The sequence below is a fragment of the Urtica dioica genome, chromosome 10 (assembly GCF_054948205.1).
Source record: "Urtica dioica subsp. dioica isolate 48M chromosome 10, U.dioica_male_clone48M_v1_H2, whole genome shotgun sequence".
Taxonomy (NCBI): domain Eukaryota; kingdom Viridiplantae; phylum Streptophyta; class Magnoliopsida; order Rosales; family Urticaceae; genus Urtica; species Urtica dioica.
The window spans coordinates 19702106-19725515 of NC_142765.1; the positions used below are offsets into that span (position 1 = coordinate 19702106).

The window sequence follows — 23410 nt, forward strand, 5'->3', positions numbered from 1 at the left end:
GGTATTTGGACAGTGGTGCGACTAATCATGTCACATCTCAGCTTGAAAATCTGTCAGTGCAAAACAGCTACAAAGGAAAAGGCAAACTCGCAGTAGGTAATGGTAATCTTTTGTCTATTTCTCATACTGGTGATTCATTAGTGCATATACCTGCTGATCATAACCATCTAAAAATGTCCAATATCCTTCATGTCCCTTAAATAACCAAAAATCTCTTGAGTATATCACAGTTTACATGTGACAATAGTGTATTCATTGAGTTTCATGCTGATTTTGTGCTTGTAAAGGATGAAAGTTCTGGCACTAGTCTCATGTGTGGTGTTCATAAGGATGGTCTCTACACTCTTAACCTGTCAAACACTGTCCATCCATGTCAAAGTTCGAGTTCTCTCCAGTCAAGCCAGCGGTTTCAAGTCATGTCAAATCCTCATTTCAAGTCATTTTTGTGTAATAATTGTAGTACAACCAAGTCAATTCCCTGTAAACATAAACCAACTGAGATTTCTCTTTGGCACAAGAGACTAGGTCATCCATGTCCTAGTGTGCTCAGTCATGTAATTCCTTTTTCTGTTCATGAAATAAAACAGTCCTCACTTTGTGCACCTTGTATTTTGGGAAAGATGCATCAAAAACATTTTCCTACTTCTCTATCAAAATCAAAATCTGTTTTTGAGCTTGTCCACTCAGATCTGTGGGGTCCAGCTCCAGCTACCTCATGTGATGGATACAAATACTATGTAATCTTTGTAGACGACTATAGCAGATTCACATGGATTTTTCCTCTCAAACTCAAATCTGATACATTTTCAGTGTTTCTGAAATTCAATGTCTTTATTGATAGACATTTTTCCAACAAAATCAAGACCTTACATACAGATTGGGGTGGTGAATATAGGTCCATTGTTCCTCATCTTGATAGACTAGGCATAACTCATATTCACTCTTGTCCTCACATCCATCAACAAAACGGCAGTGCAGAAAGAAAACACCAACATGTCATTGAAACTGCCCTCACTCTGCTTGCTCAAGCTAACATGCCACCTCAGTTTTGGTGGGAAGCATGTTTCACAGCTATTTCCTTAATAAACATCATTCCTACTCCAGTTCTTTAAAACAAATCTCCATCTCTTGTTCTGTATGCCAAACAACCTAGTCTAGACAAGATCAGGGTATTTGGATGTGCTTGTTATCCTTTTCTAAGACCTTACAACTCCAATAAGCTTCAATTTAGATCCTCAAAATGTGTCTATCTTGGTCCAACAGGTCATCATAAAGGTTTTAAATGTCTACATCCATCAGGTCGTGTGTACATTGCTCGTGATGTTGTTTTTGATGAGTCTGACTTGCCTTACAAGTCATTGTTCCTTTCCCAAAACACCATGCCTTCAAACACTGTATCACAGTCATCAAATCATATGTTTCCTAATCCTGGTCTTTCAGTTGCAGACCCTGTGCCAGTTCATCATACTTCAACATCCACAGGTTCATCTTCATCTACACAACCAACCTTATCAAACTCACCAGTTCCTATCTATCCTTCAAACTCAGGTTCTTTTTCTGCTTCTTCTTCTACACAGCCAAGTGTCTCACACTCTCCCATCCCTGTCTATAATCCTGTGCCTCAATTTCCAGAACCTCAAAGTGATCCTTCATTTTCAGTCCTAGACCCTAGTGTTCCTGAACACCATCATGACCCTGACCTTTTTGTTGATCCTTTTCCTGACCATGTTCAACCAAACAATACTCATTCCATGCTCACTCGTTCAAAGAATGGCATTTTCAAACCTAAAGCATTCTCAGTAGCTCATTTTCTAGATGCCATTCCTCCTGAACCAGTTTCTGTCAAAGAAGCCTTATCCAGTCCTGATTGGCAGCAAGCTATGCACTATGAATATGATGCCTTAATGAGAAATGGCACTTGGTTGCTAGTACCTCCTACGAGTGACATGAATGTTATCACTAACAAATGGGTTTTCAGAACTAAACTCAAGTCCGATGGCTCTCTTGACAAGCTCAAAGCCAGGTTGGTTGCTCGAGGATTTCAGCAAAATGGAGGAGTGGATTACTTTGACACCTTCAGTCCAGTGGCAAAGCACTCCACGATCTGAATTCTTTTCACCATTGCAACCACTTATGGCTGGCAAATTCAGCAAGTTGATGTGAACAATGCTTTCTTGAATGGTGTCCTGAATGAGATAGTCTTCATGACTCAGCCACCTGGGTTTGAAGACACTACCAAGCCTGACCATGTTTGTTTGCTTAAGAAAGAAATTAATTATGGTCTCAAACAAGCTCCGAGGGCTTGGTTTGATCAGTTGAAAATGGCTTTGGTGGACCTAGGGTTCAAAGGCTTATCTTCAGATCACAGCCTGTTTTCTCGAGGACAAGGATCTCAGTTGATTCTGGTGTTGGTATATGTGGATGATATCTTGATCACAGGTGGGGATCAAGTGGCTCTAAAGACAGTGGTGACTCAGCTTAATGGTCATTTTGCTCTTAAAGACTTGGGGCTAGTGAATTTTTTCCTTGGTTTTGAAGCATTGAAAACCAGCACTGGCTATCATCTCACACAGCGCAAATACACAACTGACTTGCTTCACAAGACCGATTTGGCCACTGCCAATCCTGCCCCGTCACCCATGGTTCATGGAAAGGAGTTTGCAAACTCTGATGATGATCTGTTTGATGATCCTCGGCTATACTGTAGCACTGTTGGAGCCTTGCAATACTTGACGTTGACTCGTCCTGATATTGCTTTTGCAGTGAATAAGCTGAGTCAGTTTTGCAAGGCACCTTCGAATGATCATTAGTGTGCCTGCAAGCGTGTTCTTCGCTATCTCAATGGTTCTCTGGATAGAGGACTTTTGTTTTCTCAGTCACCGTCTGCTACAAGTTTCAGTGTCACTTGTTATTCTGATGCTGATTATGCCGGTTCAGTCGGTGATCGACGGTCCACGTCAGGATACTGTGTGTTCTTAGGCTCATGTCTGGTCAACTGGTGCTCCAGGAAGCAGAAAGTGGTCTCTCGTTCTACGTGTGAGGCTGAGTATCGTGCCATTGCAGATGCTACAGCTGAAATAACTTGGATTCAAAGTCTACTCAAAGAACTTGGTATCAGTTCTTCTCCTCCAGCCATTCTGTGGTGTGACAATATGGAAGCGACTTCTCTTGCACTGAATCCGGTTTTCCATGCCAGAACGAAACACATTGAAATTGATATTCACTTCATTCGTGACAAGGTCATTGCCAAGGCTATTGACGTTCGGTTTGTTCCGTCTGAAGATCAGCTAGCTGACGTGCTAACCAAGGCACTTCCAACTCCTCGCTTTCGTGATCTTTGTGACAAACTCACCGCCGTGATTCGTGTTCCTCACGACGCTTAGTTTGAGGGGGGCTGTTGAGCTATCTACGTGTACAGCGCTACGTGGCATTTCCTTGTATTTCTTTCTCTTTCTTTCTCTTATGCTTATGTGGCATTCTCTCTCCATTTACTGCTTATGTACTGAGTATATAAACTCACATGTACCGTACTAGTCATATCATCAATAACAGAATTTACTCTCTCTCTCTGAGATCTGAGTTCTATCAAAAGCCATCATCATTACATTATCTTGTGAATTATATTACATACATGAATCCAACAGAAAAGGCACATGCACTAGTTTGATGATGGTATTTATATATTGAGACGCTATATATTATTTTAAAGTGCTCAATATGCATGCTTTTCAGTAGCTAATTTAACTAGAACTGTTGTCTATTACCATAAAACAACCAACAAAAAGTTTAGACAATTTTAATTTCAGCATCTGTATTATAATATTCTTAAATTCTTATACGTTTATGTGTTTGTATGTGCTCACATAAATAATCTATATTCTAATATTTTATATTTATGTGTACATACATATATATATATATATATATATATATATATATATATATATATATATATATATATATATGCATATACATGACAGTACGATTTGCTCTTATTATAACAAAATGTAGATCTTTTGTGCCACTTTCTCTCGTAATTTATTCACCAAAAAGCAGTCGCTTTTAAATATGAAAGTATGATGCTGTATCAACATGCATGTTTTTTTTTATTCTTATATATATTATGCCGGTGCATATCATCATATAAATAACAACTAAAACAGATTGGGACAGAAAAAAAAACAGTTATAATATCTGAATTATTGTGATGAATAAATAACTAGGGCGGTGATGCTTGACACTGATGATGAAATGTTATTTTAATGAGGAATTATTATTTTCCGAACGTCTTACTTAAATTTGTCTTATTTTCTTCTGAAAACGAATTAGGAAAAGGAGAATAATCGTAATATATGTTTTCGATTGCAATATATAAACATTATACGTAATTTCGAAAGAAATAATAATAATAGTAATATATGATTTACAATGACATTTCTAATTCAGGTAGACGTTTAATTCACGTGTAATGTAATATGTGTATGACCATGCTGTACGTTTATGCTGTTTGAAATTATGGCAAAAAGAATATGCATGACACGTGTAATTAATAAGATATATTTTTCAATATACAAACATAACAAGATCCATGACACAACTATTATCACATTTTAAAATAATATTTATATTATTTCTAGAAAAGAGAATAACTCATATTATCTTATAACAGTCATATTTTGGCAGTAACAAGATCTTCTTCTTTTTCTTTTTTTTCTTTTTTTTTTTTATGTTCAATCTTTAGCCACAATCGGTTATTTACAACAAGATATATTTCATTTTAATGATCCAAATTTTCTATGCAACAAGTCATATATATATATATATATATATATATATATATATATATATATATATATGAGTGTGTGTGTGTGTGTGTGTGTGTGTGAGACAATACCACAAGCGTTGAATTTCCTAATCAAATAGTCATTAGTCAAATAAATAAATAAAAACCTTAAGTTATGAATGGAAATGAAATGGTGGTTTCTGATATATTTTGAGCAACATGATTGGTAGCTCGTATGTTCATTCTACTTCTATTAAAAATTTGTCTCCCTTACATTAGTGATACATCGTGTTGATATTAGTTGAAAGATGTGATTGCAAAACTCATTTATTGAGCATAAAATTTTGCATTATTGCTAATAAGAATTTTTTTTCTTTCTTTTTTTATGTATGGTTGATATTTATGATATGTTTGTGTAAATAACAAACCGAAAATTCCGTCTATTTTGACACTTTTCATAGAACTGCAAATTCTGATCCGATATTGTTCAATTATGGTACAGTTTCAGTATTTTTCATTTTATTTTTGGACGATAAGATATATTTTAAGTTTGAATTTTTTGTAATTATTTTTTTTACTTTGTGAATAGTGTCGTAATAAACTCAAGGAATGTTCCATTCTGATTTGGCCCGAATTTCAATCCTTAATAGCAAAAAAAAAATATATATATATATTCCTTCTATTAAAGATCAGAGTTCCATCTTATCAAAAGTCATTTCGTCCAATAACTCAATTTTTATGTGTCTATAAGCTTCAGACAATAAAAGTATGATATGCGCATCACGCACTTTTAGGAAACCAAAATTTCATTAATTTACTATATAAATATAAAACTATTCAAATCCCATCTATATTAGATCCTTATTTAATTTAAGATAAAAAAATTAATTTCCAAGTAATTATTTTACTCTAAACATCAAATAAGTGAGACGAACGGATATAATGATAAATAGCATTGATTAATTATTATAATCTCTTTTACTTTTCTTTCTAAATTACAAAAATGACCAAACTGGCCTCTCAAACTCTTTTTCAAGACCAACAGCCATGCGAAACATAGCATATTAGTAAAGAAAAAAGATAAAGGTACCATACTGGTAGTAGCTAATTCGATTTAGTGATCAATAAGCTCTTTAAGCTGCATAAATGCATACTCTCTTACGAGTGAAAAATTTATTATCATAATCCCTTAAAATATATTATGTAATTTTGGTCAATAATACAATATGTATTTGTACTGTTAATATATTATATAATGTTGATCAATACGTCCCTTCTCAAAAAAAAAAAAAAAAAATACACGTATGAAATGATTTGTTTTCCCCTATATATACACACCCAAAACTCCGTCCCCTTTTTTTTTATTCCCTTTTCTCACTCAACATGGGAACAATAGCAATGGACGACCAAATAACTTTCCACCCCAAAACACTCACAACCCTCTCCTCTCAGAAAAGCCTCCGATCCCTCCCATCCCTCACCACCACCTCCGACTCTTCTTCCTCCTCCACCCACCGCCTCCTAAACTCCTTCACCGCCCACTCCGCCGCCGTGTCATCCATCGCCGTCTCCGGCGCCGCCCTCTTCACCGGCTCCTCCGACCACCACATCGCCTCCTGGACCACCGCCACCAACAACAACCTGTTCTCGTTTCCGGCGGGAAACGGAGCCGTGAAGTCCCTCGTGGCGGACCCCGGCGGGACCCGCCTCTTCACGGCCCACCAGGACCACAAGATCCGAGTGTGGGCCACGGACGATCAGGATCATCCCCGCGCCGCCGCCAAGCTGGCGACGCTCCCCACGCTCGGGGACCGCGCCGCCAGCCTGGCGACTCCCCGGGTCCACGTGCGCCGCCACAAGACGTCCACGTGGGTCCGCCACGTGGACGCCGTCTCGGCCCTCGCGCTGTCCCCGGATGGAGAGCTCTTGTACTCGGCCTCGTGGGACCGCTCCCTGAAAGTGTGGCGGACCAAGGACTTTCGGTGCCTCGAGTCGGTCAACGACGCCCACGACGACGCGGTCAACGCCCTCGTGGCGTCGCCGGACGGCCACGTGTTCACCGGCTCCGCCGACAAGAAGATCAAGGTCTGGATGAGGGACGAGAAGCAGCAGCGGCGGCACTGCCAGGTGGCGACGTTGGAGAGGCACGGGTCGGGGATCAACGCGCTGGCGGTGGGGCGCGGGGGAGCGGTGCTGTACTCGGGGGCGGGGGATCGCTCCCTCGTCGTGTGGGAGAGAGTCGTCTCCGGCGACGGAGATAATTGGGGGATGGTGGTTTTGGGGGCTCTGAGGGGACACGAGAGGCCGATTCTCTGCCTGGCCGCCGCGGGGGACTTGGTCTTCAGCGGCTCCGCCGACAAGACCGTTAGGGTTTGGAGGGGCGTCCAGCGGAGTTATTCCTGTGTGGCCGTGTTCACCGGCCACGCTGGGCCTGTCAAGTGTTTGACGGCTGTGATTGGGCCTCCTGACTGTGGTGATGATGATGATGATGAATCTTACTTGGTATACAGTGGTGGTTTGGACTGCGAAGTTAAGGTTTGGCAGATTGCTGTTCCTAGTATTACAATCTAGTTTTTTTTTTTTTTTTTTTAATATATAATTTTAAAATAAAAAATAAATATTGATCACAGGGTGAGTAAGTAAAGTAGTACATGGAAAAAAAATTTATGATGGAAACGGGTTATGTTTTGATGGCCGTTAACATTAGCTAGGTCACGGAGTTTATTTATTTTTGCTGCGGATTCCGTGTGTGTGTGTAGGTATAGGCGGGAGAAATATGGGTTTATAGATATATATGTATACATTGTATTAGTTTAAGTTCTCACTGAATTATATGCTATGTTGAATTATTTTTTTTCTTAGTATCTGGTTTGTAAGTTAATGTTGTTGAAGAGAGGGAATTAGAGTTTGTTGTTTTAAGCGTGTTAATGCCGGATTATGACTTTGATGTTCTATTTTTTTTTTTTCGAATTTCAATGTACGTAGTTGTGAGTTTATTGGAATCGAACTCCAGTATTTAGTATTACATTATGTTATTCCAAAAAAATAAAATAATAAAAGTACTACATTATGCGATGAGATTATATACGTATTTTAGCCTGTATATATTTCTGATAATAAACACATGCATATGTACTATATAAATTATGGGGATATGAATATCTTGTATAATAGTATTGCCTAATTTTTTTCAATATAAAAATTATTTTCAACTTACCTTTGACAATGTTTGACGACATATGTAGTTCATTAGAGAGAGAAATAATTAAGCAGGTTGAATTCATCGATGGAGACCATCTGTCCAAATATCCTACGTACGTTAGCTTGGGCCAACGATCTTTCATATTATAATACTATTTCCCAATTATAAATTTATTACAATAAAAAAATGGACGGTAATAACGGAAATAATCAATTAGAAAGTTTAAAATAAGATATTCACAGGACACTATATTATATATATATTAAATGGGACAGATATTATGTAATTAAATATAGTTGGATTACAACAAGTGCAATATTTTCCAAGGATTAGTTGAAATGTGGGCCTTTTGTGACACATTTTTTTCTTATCCGATCTTCTTCTTCTTTATATGATTTTAGGGGAGAACGTACTGTATATTGTTCCCTATTTACAACGCTTATGTGTTGACATCTTTATTTTTAACAAAATGAGCTGTAACTTTGTGTGATTTTGTATTCATACTTTAAATCATAAAGAAAATAAATAACCTAAAATTTTTGTATGAATATAAATATATGATTGACTCGTTTTAAATAGTCTGTCGTTAATGTTCTAGAAGCGGCTAAGTATTATAATTTCTAATACATTAAATAACCTACCAAATATATATAGAAACCCATCACATGGACAAAAGTGTTTTTGACTATAATTTACTATTACTTTCAATCATCGATGTGGGTTTTTGCTTCTGCAGGGAATAGAAGGTATCATAGTGTGTAGTGTTCTTTTTATTTTTTTGATAAAATAGTGTGTAGTCTTTATTTAGAAAGAATATAAAATAATACAAAGGTTGTTTCTTCTATAGGGCAGATAGGACTAAACGTTACTTCTTTATTGATAGCTTTGTGATTAAAAAATAAATCCATGATTTAGGGCCGTTGTTATTATAAGGAAGGAATGAATGGAAATTCCATTAAAATCCATATATATGAGAAGGAATATTATACAGGTGGCTGGATTTATGTATGTGGATTCTACTAAATGATAAATAAATAAAAGTATACTTGGAGTAGTGCTAGCTTGGATCGGACTTGTATTGGAGACAATATCATTTAGGTTAAGTGCGAAGAATATTTTGTCCATTTACAAAATTCCGCTTATTAAAGATGTTTTCTGTTGTGAGAAGAGTGGTTAAGATAAGGAAACAAACTTTTTTTAGGACATTTATGTTGAATTGTGGATTCTAATTCATCCTAATAATAAGATTACGAAGATCTTATGATGGTTTACGTTCGATCCACCAATAAAGTGGACGTAAATATTGTTTTGAGAGTGAATCACTATAAATTTCTTGTGATTTAAATTGCTTTTTTATTAAGTTGGATTTAAAGCTCAAATTAAACCATTTCGTATGGCTTAGTTAAGAGGCATATATTAGTAAACGAAAGTATATTTTAACGTTTTTTCATTGCTCTCACTATCCTATTCCAAGAATGGTGAGAGCAATGTTCACGTAGAGCCCCTATAATTAAAATATAGCAAGGTCACCAAGTCGAAAATAATTAGGGTGTATTAACAGTTATGCATAATAAACTATAATTAAATGAAAGACATAAAAGGAAAAAGAAATTGATGTGGAATCTAATATAAGGTTGCGTTATGATGATCACCATTATTTTGTGTAAGCATTCTAATACTCGCCGTTTTTACGGGGGGCCTATATAAAGAAATAGTTTTTTTTTTTTTTTTTTTCAAATTCCAATAGCAGGGGCATGATATATTTAAATAATTGTATTTTTTTGGTATCATGTTGCTGTCTTTTCGTTTGATATAGGTTGCACATGATCATAGGGAGACTGGGAACGAGAAACTCTCGTTGTCATGAACGTATTTCAGACAAACTATCGTGTGATCAAAGTTTCTCCTTATCTGTAATCAATAACGTGAACAACGTTAGTGTGAGATGATTTTATAAAATAAACCAAGGTGGGCTTAGTATAATAACATAAATAAAATATAAATAATCTCGATGAATTCTTCAAGAGCAAACCGTGTTTATATCTACTAGGAAACCAGCACATACATATATATATATATACAAGTTGTTGGAAAATAAACAACAGAAGGGTAGATTTCATTAACGTGAATGACGTTTCTGTAGTTATAAAAATAAATAAGCTAGTGTCCCTTTTGAACGAACCAGCCTTACTAAATAGAATTATATTTTAGAGACGGAAAGGAAGAACCAAAAATAATTTAAGCCCGACCAAACTTAAACCAAGATATCAACCCCCCCAAAAAAAAAGTTACATTATATAGAATTGCTTTATATCAAATGGCACTCTTTAATTGAAGGTATCAAATTATATATTAATTATTCCATTGAAGTTTGTATGCACTAATAGGACCCTTAACACTTTTATTATACCAGCAACAGCAAATCAATTTAAGGAAGACCTTAATCTTTGACACGCCATAGAACATATTATTAAAAGCAATAAGATGTTAGGTAAATGTCAATTTTCTCACATGCCACATATTCCCAAACCTATTTATATTGATATAGTAAAAGATCTATATCTGTGTATAAATATCTCTCTTTTCTGGAAATTCTTTTCTCTTTATATAATGTAATAGAAGGGAAGAGAAAAATAAACAATGGATGACGGATCAAAGAACCTATATCATTAATTAATTACTATCTTACTAAAAGATGAAAAAAAATCAAACCTACGTACTTTATTAGCTAGCTTGAATAATGTCAGGCACAATGCAACTAAAAAGTTTTTTTTAGTCACCATAGATTTTATATTTGTATGAATAATGCGGCTTTTATACCTAAAAGGATTAGAATAATTAGTGGTAATTATGATTTGGTGTACGGTTATTTATATAAGTGAGCTATATGTGTGTGTCTACTGTCTATGACGAGAACCCTTATGCGGAGACACGTGTATGATTTGAACAAGGAATTGTATTTTGATGTTAGGTTTCTACGTAATAATTATTGACCTAAGGAAAACAGAGAAAATTTATCACATCTTATATATTAGCTGGAATCCAACACGTTCTATAGCCAAAATAATTGTTGCTCTATCATGATCCTACAATACCCAAAACAATCGGAAATGATTTTTGACACGAATTATGACTCACGATTTTCCCCAGTACCCAAAATGATAAACACTAAAAACTATTTAAAATTGTCCACTTGTGTCAACTTGTCAAACACTGGGTGGATCGTCTAAGTTCGTGAGTCGTGACAAATGACAGTGCTCCAAAAAAATTTAAAAAAAAGGGAAATTTTTTTACCTAGGCGTTAATAAGATTTGCGTTGCCTTTCAAAAAAACAAATTTTAAAGATATGTACACATAATCAAGATACGAATTCAAATTTGCACAACGATAAATATATATATATATATATATATATATATATATATATACCAAAAAATATCTCAAATTATTAAAAATAATTTAAAAAAAAAATATGAAACCACTAGTATACCAAAAGCAATTATAAACAAATAGATAAATTTTTACAAGGCAAACCACCGTGAAAGACGGTTTAATATTTATATCAAAGAAAGAGAAAAAATCTAAATACATTTTCGCTCACCTGAAGGGCACAAATTGAGTAGGCCCTAAGCTCTTTAGGAGCCATATTGGTTGAAACAAGTATTTGAAACTTGGTACTTATATAACTTCTTTTAAAAAAAAAAAAAAAAAAAATTCTTACATGGCTATTAGCTAGGCCATGAAGTATGAACGGTCATCTTTATATCTCGTGCCTTTAGTTGTTTTGTTTTTTTATTTAACGCACCTTGTAGTTATAGATAGCGATTTGACCTAGCCACCCTCTCACCCTTTAATTGAAGATCTATCGTTTTTAGAGTTAGACCTATCACATACCATTAAGAGATATGTTAATGGCTTTATTTAATGTAATCATAAATGCTATATATGTATATATAGTTATATACCACACTTACATCTGATATTGACATCGATCCGTGCATTTTCATAGGTTGTATAGAATTGTGTAGTTACATGATATGGACGAAAATTAAAGGTGCAAATGCAATAGGCTAATATATATATATATATAAATATATATATATATATATATATATATATATATAATGCAAATGTATTATACTTTCTATTTATTAAAAAAAGAGGTTATTATTATAGTTAACCTATGCATATATATATATATATACAGTGACGGATCCAGTATAGGTCCAGCAGAGACTTAAGCCCCTCCTCAAAAAAAAATTTTTGCACTTTTTGCCCATTTAAAAAAAAAATAACATTTTTTTCCTTTGAAAATTTATACTTTTGGCCCAATTTTTATAAATTTTTACAATCAAGCCCCTCTGAAATTTTTTTTTCAAATGAACCTCCCCGATGGGCTTTTCTGGCTCCGTCACTGTATATATATATTAATACACCTATATTGCTTAACTTGCATTAGAAGTTTTGAATGTTTTCCAGGAGGGGGCCAAGATTAACATATTGATACCCATATCAATTTAAGGGTCTGATTTTAATAATGAGGTAACAACATATATTTTATAACTAATTAAAATACTATCACTAACTTGACCAACTACGTACCGACAATGCATATATAATGACGAATATATTTTTATAAAATAATATTAAATATAACTCTATATATTATAGATTTTCATAAATATAATAAACTCAAAAGTTCAAATCATTTAAATAAAATACTTAAAATATGTGAAAGTGTCATGTGTTTTGATCCAAATTCCAAAGTTAACAAAATCAATTAAATATGGGATAACAATTAACAATAAATGAATACCACCAAAAATTAACACAAATTATCTTTTGAAACACCGAGAGGTGAATATCCTACCGTGAACAGTAAGAGCATCTTTAATGGTTTAGTTAAATGTATTAGCTCTATTTGCCACATAGATTTTTCTAGAGCTAAATAGTTAAGCAACTAGCTTAATAGAGCCAATTTGCTTAGATTTGCTTAGCTAAATCAATAGCCAATATGCAAAACAATGGTTAAGCAACTAGCTAAACATTTTTTATATTTACAAGCAAATCCCTACAATTGTTAAGCAAGAAACCATTAAAGATGCTCTAAGGATTGACTATAGAGTACAGATTTTGAGTAGCCAAATAATAGATCAGTCAAAGTGAATGAAATGAAAGCGTAGCTACATCAAATAAATAGAAATTAACTAAAAGGCACACAAAGTCAGATTTTCTTGAATAAATTGAATAGAATTATGTTGGTCACTCAAATTTGCTTTCACTAATAAAGTTTATTTTATTTATAGCATAATTTTGTTCATTAATTATTTATTTTTTACTATTTTTCGTTAATACATTCACATATGTATACTTGATTACTTCATTCAAATATGTCGGATTATAAAAAAATTCTTTAAACTTCAAATAATGAATTTTGGGGGTTGAACTCATGCCCTCATGCACGCAAAAGAAAATTTTATAAGAAGGAGATAGTGTCACTCAAGTTAAATACTTGAGATCGAGTTATTTGTTCATTAATTAACTGTTGCATCTTTTCTCCGCTTCATGACGATCTTAAACCGAATAACTGTATAAACATTTTGCATATCAATATTTCTACTGAATTTAGTTAAGTTTTGGAGAACTGATATTTTTGGTCCATCAACTTTGTCACCGGTAACAAGTTGGTCTCCGAATAAAAAAAACTGCATTTAAACCCATTCGTCATAGTACCAGTTTCTCATTTGGTCATTCTGTTACTTATGTCGTCAAAATAAACGGGATTTGACCATGTGACTGTCATGTGTTGGAAAAAAGGGTATATTGGTAATCTCCGATGACAATGGCATCGTCGTCATTAGTGACAGAAGCTGTGAGGTCCTCGAAAGTTTTTACTCAACGAGTAATTATTTTTGAATTTCTGAGATAATTTTGAAATGAAATATCTTGTTTTAATTTTCATTTTTTTGGGCTCATTGTCGAATGGATTTCTTCTATGGGAGATTGTCAATACATGACAGTCACATGGTCAAATTCCATTTATTTTTTGACGACATAAGTAATAGAAGGACCAAATGGGAAACTGTGACTATGACGGAGGGGTAAAAATGTAATTTTTTTGGTTAGGAGACCAATTTGTTACCAGTGACAAAGTTGAGCAACCAAAAATATCATTTTTCCTTAAATTTTTGTTTTTGTGTAGGTGCAGAGAGAAAATATGACATTAATTGTACGTGGAGTACTATGTACAATTCTCGATATCAATGGAGTATAGGTTTAAACACTATACTTAAATTTGTTTTCCTAATTATTTAATATTTGTCCACTTATATTTAATTAGTGTTATCAAACAGGTCCTGATTAAGTTAATGAGCGTGAAACTCTACGTCAAGGACTTCCTTGCATGTCCGTGGAGTGTGTTGTATTTTTAGGATTTCGTTACGATAACCATTTCAGATGTTAATCAGTCTATTACTACAATGGTTTTTGACTAGTCTAAATTCTTCTCATTCTAAACACTCTTTATAATTAACTACTTTACTTTATATAGTGGATTTTCTTTTTCCTCAATTCATAAAGATTTTTTTCCCATATTCATATGGCTTTCTCGTATATATCTAACTTGATCTATATGGCTTTCCCGTATACATCTAACTTAATCTTGTTATATGTATCCTCTTTTTGCTTCAGTCGATTGAGACAAATTATAGCTAAAATATCTTTACGATCTAATGGTTGTTAGGACTTTATCGGCTTCACAATACTCTAGGGTTAAGATCTTTCAACTTTTTCGTAGTGGAAAAATTCGGCTTTTCTCTTAGCAAAAGCAAGGGACGAATACAAATATATATATATATATATATATATATATATATATATATATATATATATATATATTTGTGAAATACAATGAGAAAAGGTCCCAATAGAAGTTTGAGGACTAGAAACACAATGAGAAACGTACGGCTAAATTGGTAAGAGCAATATATTTCAAAAATGAAATTCTATTTAGATGGAGATAAGATATAGTACATAATATAGAGAGAAACAATTGTTAATTTAAAGAATGTTATAAGATGTTCTAAAATAATAGATAAAGCAGTGCGCAAATGCAAATAAACAACTGATTGTTAAATCAATTCGGTGTAATATTAACTATGTTCGGAGGATTGTTGCCCATTGAAAAGAAAAAGTCACTAAATGATAAATAGTCAATAACATAGAATGGTCTATATATGAATAATTACCGGTTCAAGCTCCTTTTCCTATTAATATATGTGAATTCCAATTCAGACTTCCCTGAATCTGAATTGGAATTCACGGATATTAATACATCAACTAGTTAGACTTTTTTTTACCGCACTCACATTCACACATCAAGTAGTTAGATTCTTTTTTTAATCATCAAGAACTCTAAAATATTTATTCGCTCTCTATAGACACGTGGTCAACCATTACTGAATAATTATTCCAACATTTTTGGGTATCAACTATATATATGATATAGAAAAATCTCATGGACTAAGCCACTTAAAACGTTGTACTTGTAATCTAGCCAACGTTTTAAGCATATTTAAAATTTAGCCGCATTTAATGATCTGGACTCATTTATCAGATAGTATTTTACATTAATGTACTTAACATTTTTATACGTTAATTTTAGTAAATGTACGTTAATTTTGATAAATGCTTAATTTATCAAAATAAATTAAACATTAACTAGTTTATTGAAACTAAGTTTGAAATTGTTTAAATAGCTACGACGTCTTATGATATATATGCATGTGTACGTGTTTATCACATACGTGAAATTACAGGCTCCCCGGAAACATGAAATATGTGCCAACAGAAAATGGTTTAGTGGAATGTGTTTGGTGTTTTTTTGTTTTTGTTTGTTTTGCAAGGAATACGTAAGTCAACGAAATGAAATTATGTTGTCCCTATGTTTGTTTCCCAGTATAATATTTTAAATTTCACAATTTAGATTATCAGAAGAGACAATCAGGAGTGAAGGCTTAGGCTAGACTGATCTCAAGTGACGAATTGAAGTTATAACTAGCGCTGGAAAAAAAATTAATTTAAAAAATTAGCTTAAAACTGCATGAAGCGCACTATATATGAAGGAATGATCAGTTACCTTTATGAACACACGTAATTATTGGTATAGGGTAGATTTAACTATACAAGGAGCATATATATATATATATATATATATATATATATATATATATATATATATATACAGTTTTGCTTAGACAGTTTTGCTTTCACTAGATTGAACTCACAATTTTCACTTTAAAATTTACATTATAAAAATATCACAAGATAATCATGTTGGAATTTTTTCTTAGCAAAACAGTTAAAACAGCTATTTGTGTAAGGTAAGCTAAGGTGAATTTCATAAAATGGTTTAACAGAGATGTAGAATCTTTACTATATAATTTGCGAAAATCATATCAACTGTTATGCTTGGTATAGTTTTATTTTCCTTGCATATCAGAATATAGTTTTATCCCAACGTTTCTACTACTCTCTTGTAGTTATGAAGTAGCAAGGGATATCAAAGTTGTAGTTTCGGAAAATTATGATTTTTATACAAGCGATACAGAGTTGGACCACTTATTGTATATAAGTTAGAATAAGTGGAATTGGATATTCCATATCCTGAAAAAAAGGGAAAGAAGAATATAAAAGCCAAACACACCCACCTCCATTAGCTTCCCTTCAACTTTGTAATACACATATCATGAAAAAGTTGGTTTATTCCAAACGTCACTAAAAATCAAAGGCTGGGTATTACATAAATGGGGTAAATGACGAATGGCAAGCATGATAAGTGTGTTATGCATATAAGTGCACATATTATATATAAAATCCAAACCCTCGCTATGATTCTGATTCGTATCGTATGTGACCTCTTGCTGTTGGTCACGGGAGCGACAATGGCAATTGGGTCAGAATGCATTACTTTAGTCACGTAATATTTTGCGGTTGCACCTGAAATTAAATTAAGGGAGACAAATTTTAAAAAATAATTCAAGAGAGGGCAAGTTTTAAAAGTTTATATAAATTTGTGCTACAAATTTTTTTAAAGGTAAGTATGTGTGTGTATCTTCAAAATAATAACTTTGTGTACGTATTTTCAAAATTTTAGGGGGGACATTTGACCCCTCCGGCCGGTCTCCAAGTGGTTCTGTCATTTGATGAAAACGGAAATTGTGTTAGAATTAAGTTGACTCTTTGCATGAGGATCGGATGATCGGAGTCACCGCTGCAGATGAAGACATGTGATAAGATTAGTCTCCAAATAAGAGATTGCTGATGTGTGGAGCCTAATTGATCGACTATGACTATAAAAGACCTTACGACGATGATGCACAGATAAACCTGCAGAGCACAAGAGAGATTGTAAACACAATTATTGATTTGGGGTTCATAGTGAAATATGCAGCGACAAAGAAAACGTAACCCTCGCATTGAGAGTCAACCGCTATAAATCTGTGTGTCTATTGTTCATCGTGTTTTGTTATTCGTTTTCTGGTTAAGTCGGATTTGGGGCTCAAATCCTGTTAGTTACAATCAACTAAACAACAGTCCAAAATCAGCGTAGAATAAATCTTTAAACAATGGTGTTAAACTTAAGCAAAATAAAAATGTTGAGGGAAAAAAGTGATTGTTCAAAAATTAATGATATCTAGAGATCTGCAAATTATATGCAAAATATTTGTCCCGAAATGCAGATAAAAATGTGTCTAGATCTGTTTAAAATGATTATTTTCCTTAGAGAATTGGTTTTGAGGTAACGAAGATTTCTTGAACGTCAACAAAATAGACAGGGGGATAAAAATTTATTGGAGAAAATTAAGATTCACTCTAATTATTTTGAGTAGTAGTTACTAGTTATAACGTCGATCCTTCACATGGTAAAAGCTGAAGATCCTAAAAGCGTGTAGTCATGAATCTTTTTCGACTCACCAAACCCTAATATGAATGAGTCATATGACACACATAAAGCATTTCAGTCACAGCTATACGCAGATCATTGATTCTAAAAAATCAATAAAACTCAAAAACAGACAAAATACCCATATAGATTGACAGATAATTATGAAGTTTTACAAACGATCGATGGCAGTCCAATAAGGATTGTCATAACAAGTTTATTTTTTAAAATATTCTCAAAATAAAGTGTCAAAGTCACCAATTATTATTATTGTTTACGTAGACATTATAAAAAAAAAAAAAAAAAAAAAAAAAAAAAAAAAAAACCCCTTAATATGTTCTATATATTACTGTATCCAAAATGCTGATAGCTACGATGTTGTAATAAGCTGAGTTGTTGATCTGGGCCCAATCCATCTATATATGTCCATTTAGGTTATGTTCAAAGCCCAAGGCTTTTAGAGACCGCTTAACAATTTAAAGGTGGGGAAATTACATAAATATTAACTTTTTAAAGATAGTGACTGTTTAAATCATTTACAAAAATTATTTTTTCAAACTGTAAATAATTATTTGAGATTATTTTTCTTTAAAATATAAGATTAGACAACGAACAAAGTTAAATAGAGGGAGAACGGCAAACAATTTTTTTAAAAATATATGTAAAATAATTAAAAAAATTGTTGTGTACAAGTTGAAAAATACTAGTCTTACGATAAATTTTAGACCCTCGCAATAAATTCAAGAAAATACTCCATTACGTGTAATTTCCACTCCAAGGTTGCAGCCTTGTCATCTTAGAGACAAAAGGCCTAATTACCTACAATTAATAAAGCCAAAAAAAGAAAAAAAAATTAGATTAACAATAGAAAATTATAAGAACCATGTTTTCAAAGTGGACCATTTTTAAAAGTAATAATTGTTTTAGCAATTATTTGAGATTTTTTTTATTTTTAATTATTGGAAATTGGAATTCTAATGCCCACCATAATATAAGTTCTGCTGGGTTTGTTCTGGACGGTCGAAATAAAATTTTTTGGCCTCTTCTAAGTTCGATGCCCATGATTATTTACTCGTTAGTGTCATATTAAGAAATCAAATTATGGAGCAGTTTTTTTAACCATAGAAAAAATGTAAAGCATAAAACATGAAGGGCATCATAAGAGATGTATGATATAGTTATTATATTTTTGGGGGGTTTATAAAGCAATTATTAATTGGGTTATTAGGCATTATTAAAGGGGCATTTGTGATAGATGAGTTTTTTTTTTTTTTTTTTTTTTTTTAAACATTCCGATAATGTTTTTTTTTTAAATGAAATAACATTTTAATAGTGTTGACCGTTCTAGTGTTTATATATTTTTATGAAGAAATGCCGTTTTAAGATTATTGCTTGATGTCAGAGAAAAATTTACTCTAACATATTGACCCTTATTATATTATACTTAAAAATCTTATTTTGGCCACCCCTGTCCCTGTATAATTTGTTTTTCTTCTTTTTACTCCAACTAAAGTGCGTCTACCTTTTGATGGTTAGAGTCAAAACAATTAGAACTAATGGTCGAGTTAGAAAAAAGTAATAAACAGAAGAAAAGCATGAAATCATTCATGCTTCTTTTGTACGCTCTGGTCATAGAAAACATATGACAAAGTGAGCTATAAAGACCTCTGTCTCTAATTGTAATAATATTTTTAGGTCTTTTAGCTAAATAGTCACTTGACTTATATCGTTTTGTATAATAGTCAACATTTTATAAATTTTCTGTAAATAATCACCTCAATTTATTTATGGCATTAAAAAAGACAAAACAAAACCTCAAAATAAGCGGGAATGGTTTTAGATATTTGTCTTTTTGAGTGCCGTAAATAAGTTGAGATGATTATTCACAAAAAAATTATAAAAAATTGGCTATCTGGCAATTCTTAGATTTTCGGTGGTTTATTTGACTAATTTTTTATTATTATTTTTTTTTTAGGGTTATATAGGTATATAGCCACACGGCTATAGGGGAATTTGATTTTAGCCAACCTTCTGTTAATTTCATGTTAATAGCCACAACAATCTATTTACAGCATGTTAAAATACTTGAATGACCTCAAATAATTTCCGCCTATTTTCACACCAAAATAAAAAAAAAACCGTGCATTAATTAGAATCCAGTCAAATCCCGCCCAAAATTTTCAAGCCATTAATTAAAAAGGAAAAAAAAATTAGTCGGCCATAACTACATCGCGTAAATTGAGGGATACAATTAACACGGGATACTAAACCATCTGACCAAAACCAAATCTTCACGCAGCCAAAAAAGAAAACCCCCCTCTCTAACGAAAACCCTAAGAGGAGAGGTGAGTCTCGGTGTCGGAGCGGCGATACTCCAGCGATGAAGGACTCTCCGTCACCTGTAAAGAAGAAGAATTGGGAAAGAAGAACCCAAATATTTTACGGAAAGAAGAATTGGGAAAGAAGAACCCAAGTGTTTTATTTTTTATTTATTAATGAAGATCCTTCATTTTTTTTTCTCTCTTCTTCTTATTCTTCTTCTTTTTCATCGGAATTGCTGGTGGTTTTGAGTGTATGAGATTTGTTTTAGTGATTGTGAATTTGCTGAGATTTTGGTTCTGGTGAATTCTTATTCAGTGTTGTAAATGCAACATTGATTTACAGTTAATACCAATTGTTTCATCGTAAAATGCATTGTAAATACAAAGATGATTTTTTTTCTCTCTTCTTATTCTTCTTCTTTTTAATCGGAATTGCTGGTGGTTTTGAGTGTATAAGATTTGTTTAAGTGATTGTGAATTTATTGAGATTTTGGTTCTGGTGAATTCTTATCCATAATTGTAAATACGACGTTGATTTACAGTCAATACCAATTGTTTTATCATAAAATGCATTGTAAATACAAAGATGATTTACAGTATATTCGTGTAAATAAACTGAAAAAAATTCTGGAAATATTTTGGACGTTCTAAAATTATGAAAACAAATAATATCAATAAATGAATAATATATTTACAGATTTTATCCATAATAAATTGCCACGAAAATAGAAACTAATTAGTTAAAGTCAACGCTGAAAATTTCCAAATACACTTAGCAATCTTTCCAAATCGGTTAGATTCAAAAAAAAAAAAAAAAACAGCCTAATTCAATTAGCGAGTGTAATAAGTAAGGACAAATGTGTAAAACCAATTCAATTAATAAGATGGCACGTAAGCAAGATGGCTATTTACGGGAAATTAATGAAAGGTTGACTTAAAACCAAATTGCTAGTTTTTAAGATGGCTACGTAGCCAATTATTTGTTTTTTTATGACAACTTAAAACAACAATCTAATCCTCTTGCTTTCTACCTGTAGCTAAAGACGGTAGTTCAACTTCTGGTCCTTAACAGAAGAAATGTTTCCTATCTCTGGTACAATATTCACGGAAGTAAAATTAATAAAAACTTTTAAGCCTAAAATATTATTAAAAATAACTCTAGATGAATAGTATCGAAAATTTCATTTTCGTTAAATCGAGGATTGATACTAGAGGACAAACTTCTCTGATTGAGGTCAACGAGGATTAGTGCGAGTATTTTCTCTGTTGCCTCTTCTACGTTCAAATTTGTTCTGTATATGCTTGATCATTTACATTTCATTGGAAGCCCAAATTTGAATACAAAATTTGAACATGCTATATAAAATACCAAGTGAATACAGCGCTAGTGGTTAAGTTATTTTTCACATCTACACTATCAACCAAGGAAAAAAAATGTCGTTTTCGTTGCCGTTTCGAGGCTCTTGATTTACGGAAAGTCGTCATGTCGATGGAAAATCGAACGGAAAAAATGTGGAAAAGGGCAAGTGAAAACCGACGTGCCGATGGAAAACCGAACGGAAAAAATGTGGTAAAATATATACATGTAATACATACATATATTTTTCAATTTTTAAACAGATATAAAGAAAATACATTATGCATATAATCTTTTTTAATAGAAAATTGTATATATATAATATTTTATAAAGGGTAATTTAGCAAAATGGCCAAATCAAACCTTTAAAATTGCTAAATAGCCAAGGTTTTGTAAATACTAAGTAAATAGCCAGATATCATTTAAGACACATCTGCATTTACTAAAAAGCCCAGGCTTTCCCGCCCATGCACACGGTTTACTTAAAAAAAAATTAAAGAGGTAACTTGTAAACGAGAATCGAGGAATAATAACTGCAATTAATTACCGATTATCTCTCCACCAATATTCAATTTGCCATTAAGAAAAAATATCTCCCAAAAATATTTTCAAAACATCTCCTCTCTCCGGCGAACAGGAACTCCATTTGCGACAACCGACGAACTGGAACGATTTTTCAGACCACCTCCTCTCTCCGGCTCTAACAGGTATGCATGTGTGATTTTACAGTAAATCTGAGTAAATATTTGGCAGTTTCAAATTTTGTCGGATGTGAATCTTTATTTACACATATTTACACCGAGTATGTCAATCCTTGGATTTTACAACATAAATGGTTGTTAATATGTGTAGTAAATGTGTGTAAATATTAAGTACTATTATTTTTTGGATATATGGAAGTGTTTATTTACGCATATTTACTGCATAATTTGTCATATCCTTAACTTATTTACATATATAAATTGCATTATAAAGCTTAACTGCATTATAACACCAACGTAAATATGCACACATGGCGTTCAAAAAGCTTAACTGCATTATAACACCAACGTAAATAAATAAATAAACTGTGATAAACCTCAACAATGAAATCAAAAATAAAAAACTTTCATCACCTGATTCAATAAGCGAAAAACCAGACATGGCGAGAAGAGAGATGTAACAACGTTTGAAAAATTCTGGGCATTAGGAACAAGAATTTAAATAATAAACGATAGAATACTTTTCTGGCCGAAAATATCAGAAATGATATATAAAAAGAAACAAATAAAATACAACTTCAACGTCCATTTAGTTCCTAAAATAAAGGGAATCATAAATTGACTAAATCATCTTCACATTATATCAGGAAAACAATTCAAAAAAATTCGGGAAAAAATTTATTCCGAAAATTCAAATATGTAATTCAAAATTCAAACGCACATGGGCAATTTTCGGAAATAAAAAAACCTATTATTGGGCCACGTCATCAGCATGACTATTTACTTAGTATTTACAAAACCTTGGCTAAATAGCAAATTTGCTAATTTTTTGTTTTATAAATGTGTGCTATTAATAATATTTAATATATATAATTTATAAATGTGTGATATTATGTATTAGAATTGTCTCATAGTATATGTGATATTATATATAATAGAATTGGATACTATATATAATTTTTAAATGTGTGATATTATATATTAGACTATGTGTGATATTATCCATTTAATTGTGGACTTGAATAAGGAATTAAATGGATATGACCCATTTGCAACAAAAATTAAGGACCCAGTTGCAACAAAAAAGTTAATTTTGGGTCAGA

General features: G+C 32.7%; 1 protein-coding gene across 1 annotated transcript; it reads left to right on the forward strand.

The window, feature by feature from the left end:
- Positions 1-6046: 6046 nt before the first annotated feature.
- LOC149383804 (protein JINGUBANG-like) lies at positions 6047-7795 on the forward strand. The gene has a single exon (XM_089629226.1). The coding sequence runs from the start codon at positions 6167-6169 to the stop codon at positions 7352-7354; it is 1188 nt and encodes a 395-aa protein (XP_089485352.1). The 5' UTR covers positions 6047-6166; the 3' UTR covers positions 7355-7795.
- The last annotated feature ends 15615 nt before the right edge of the window (positions 7796-23410 follow it).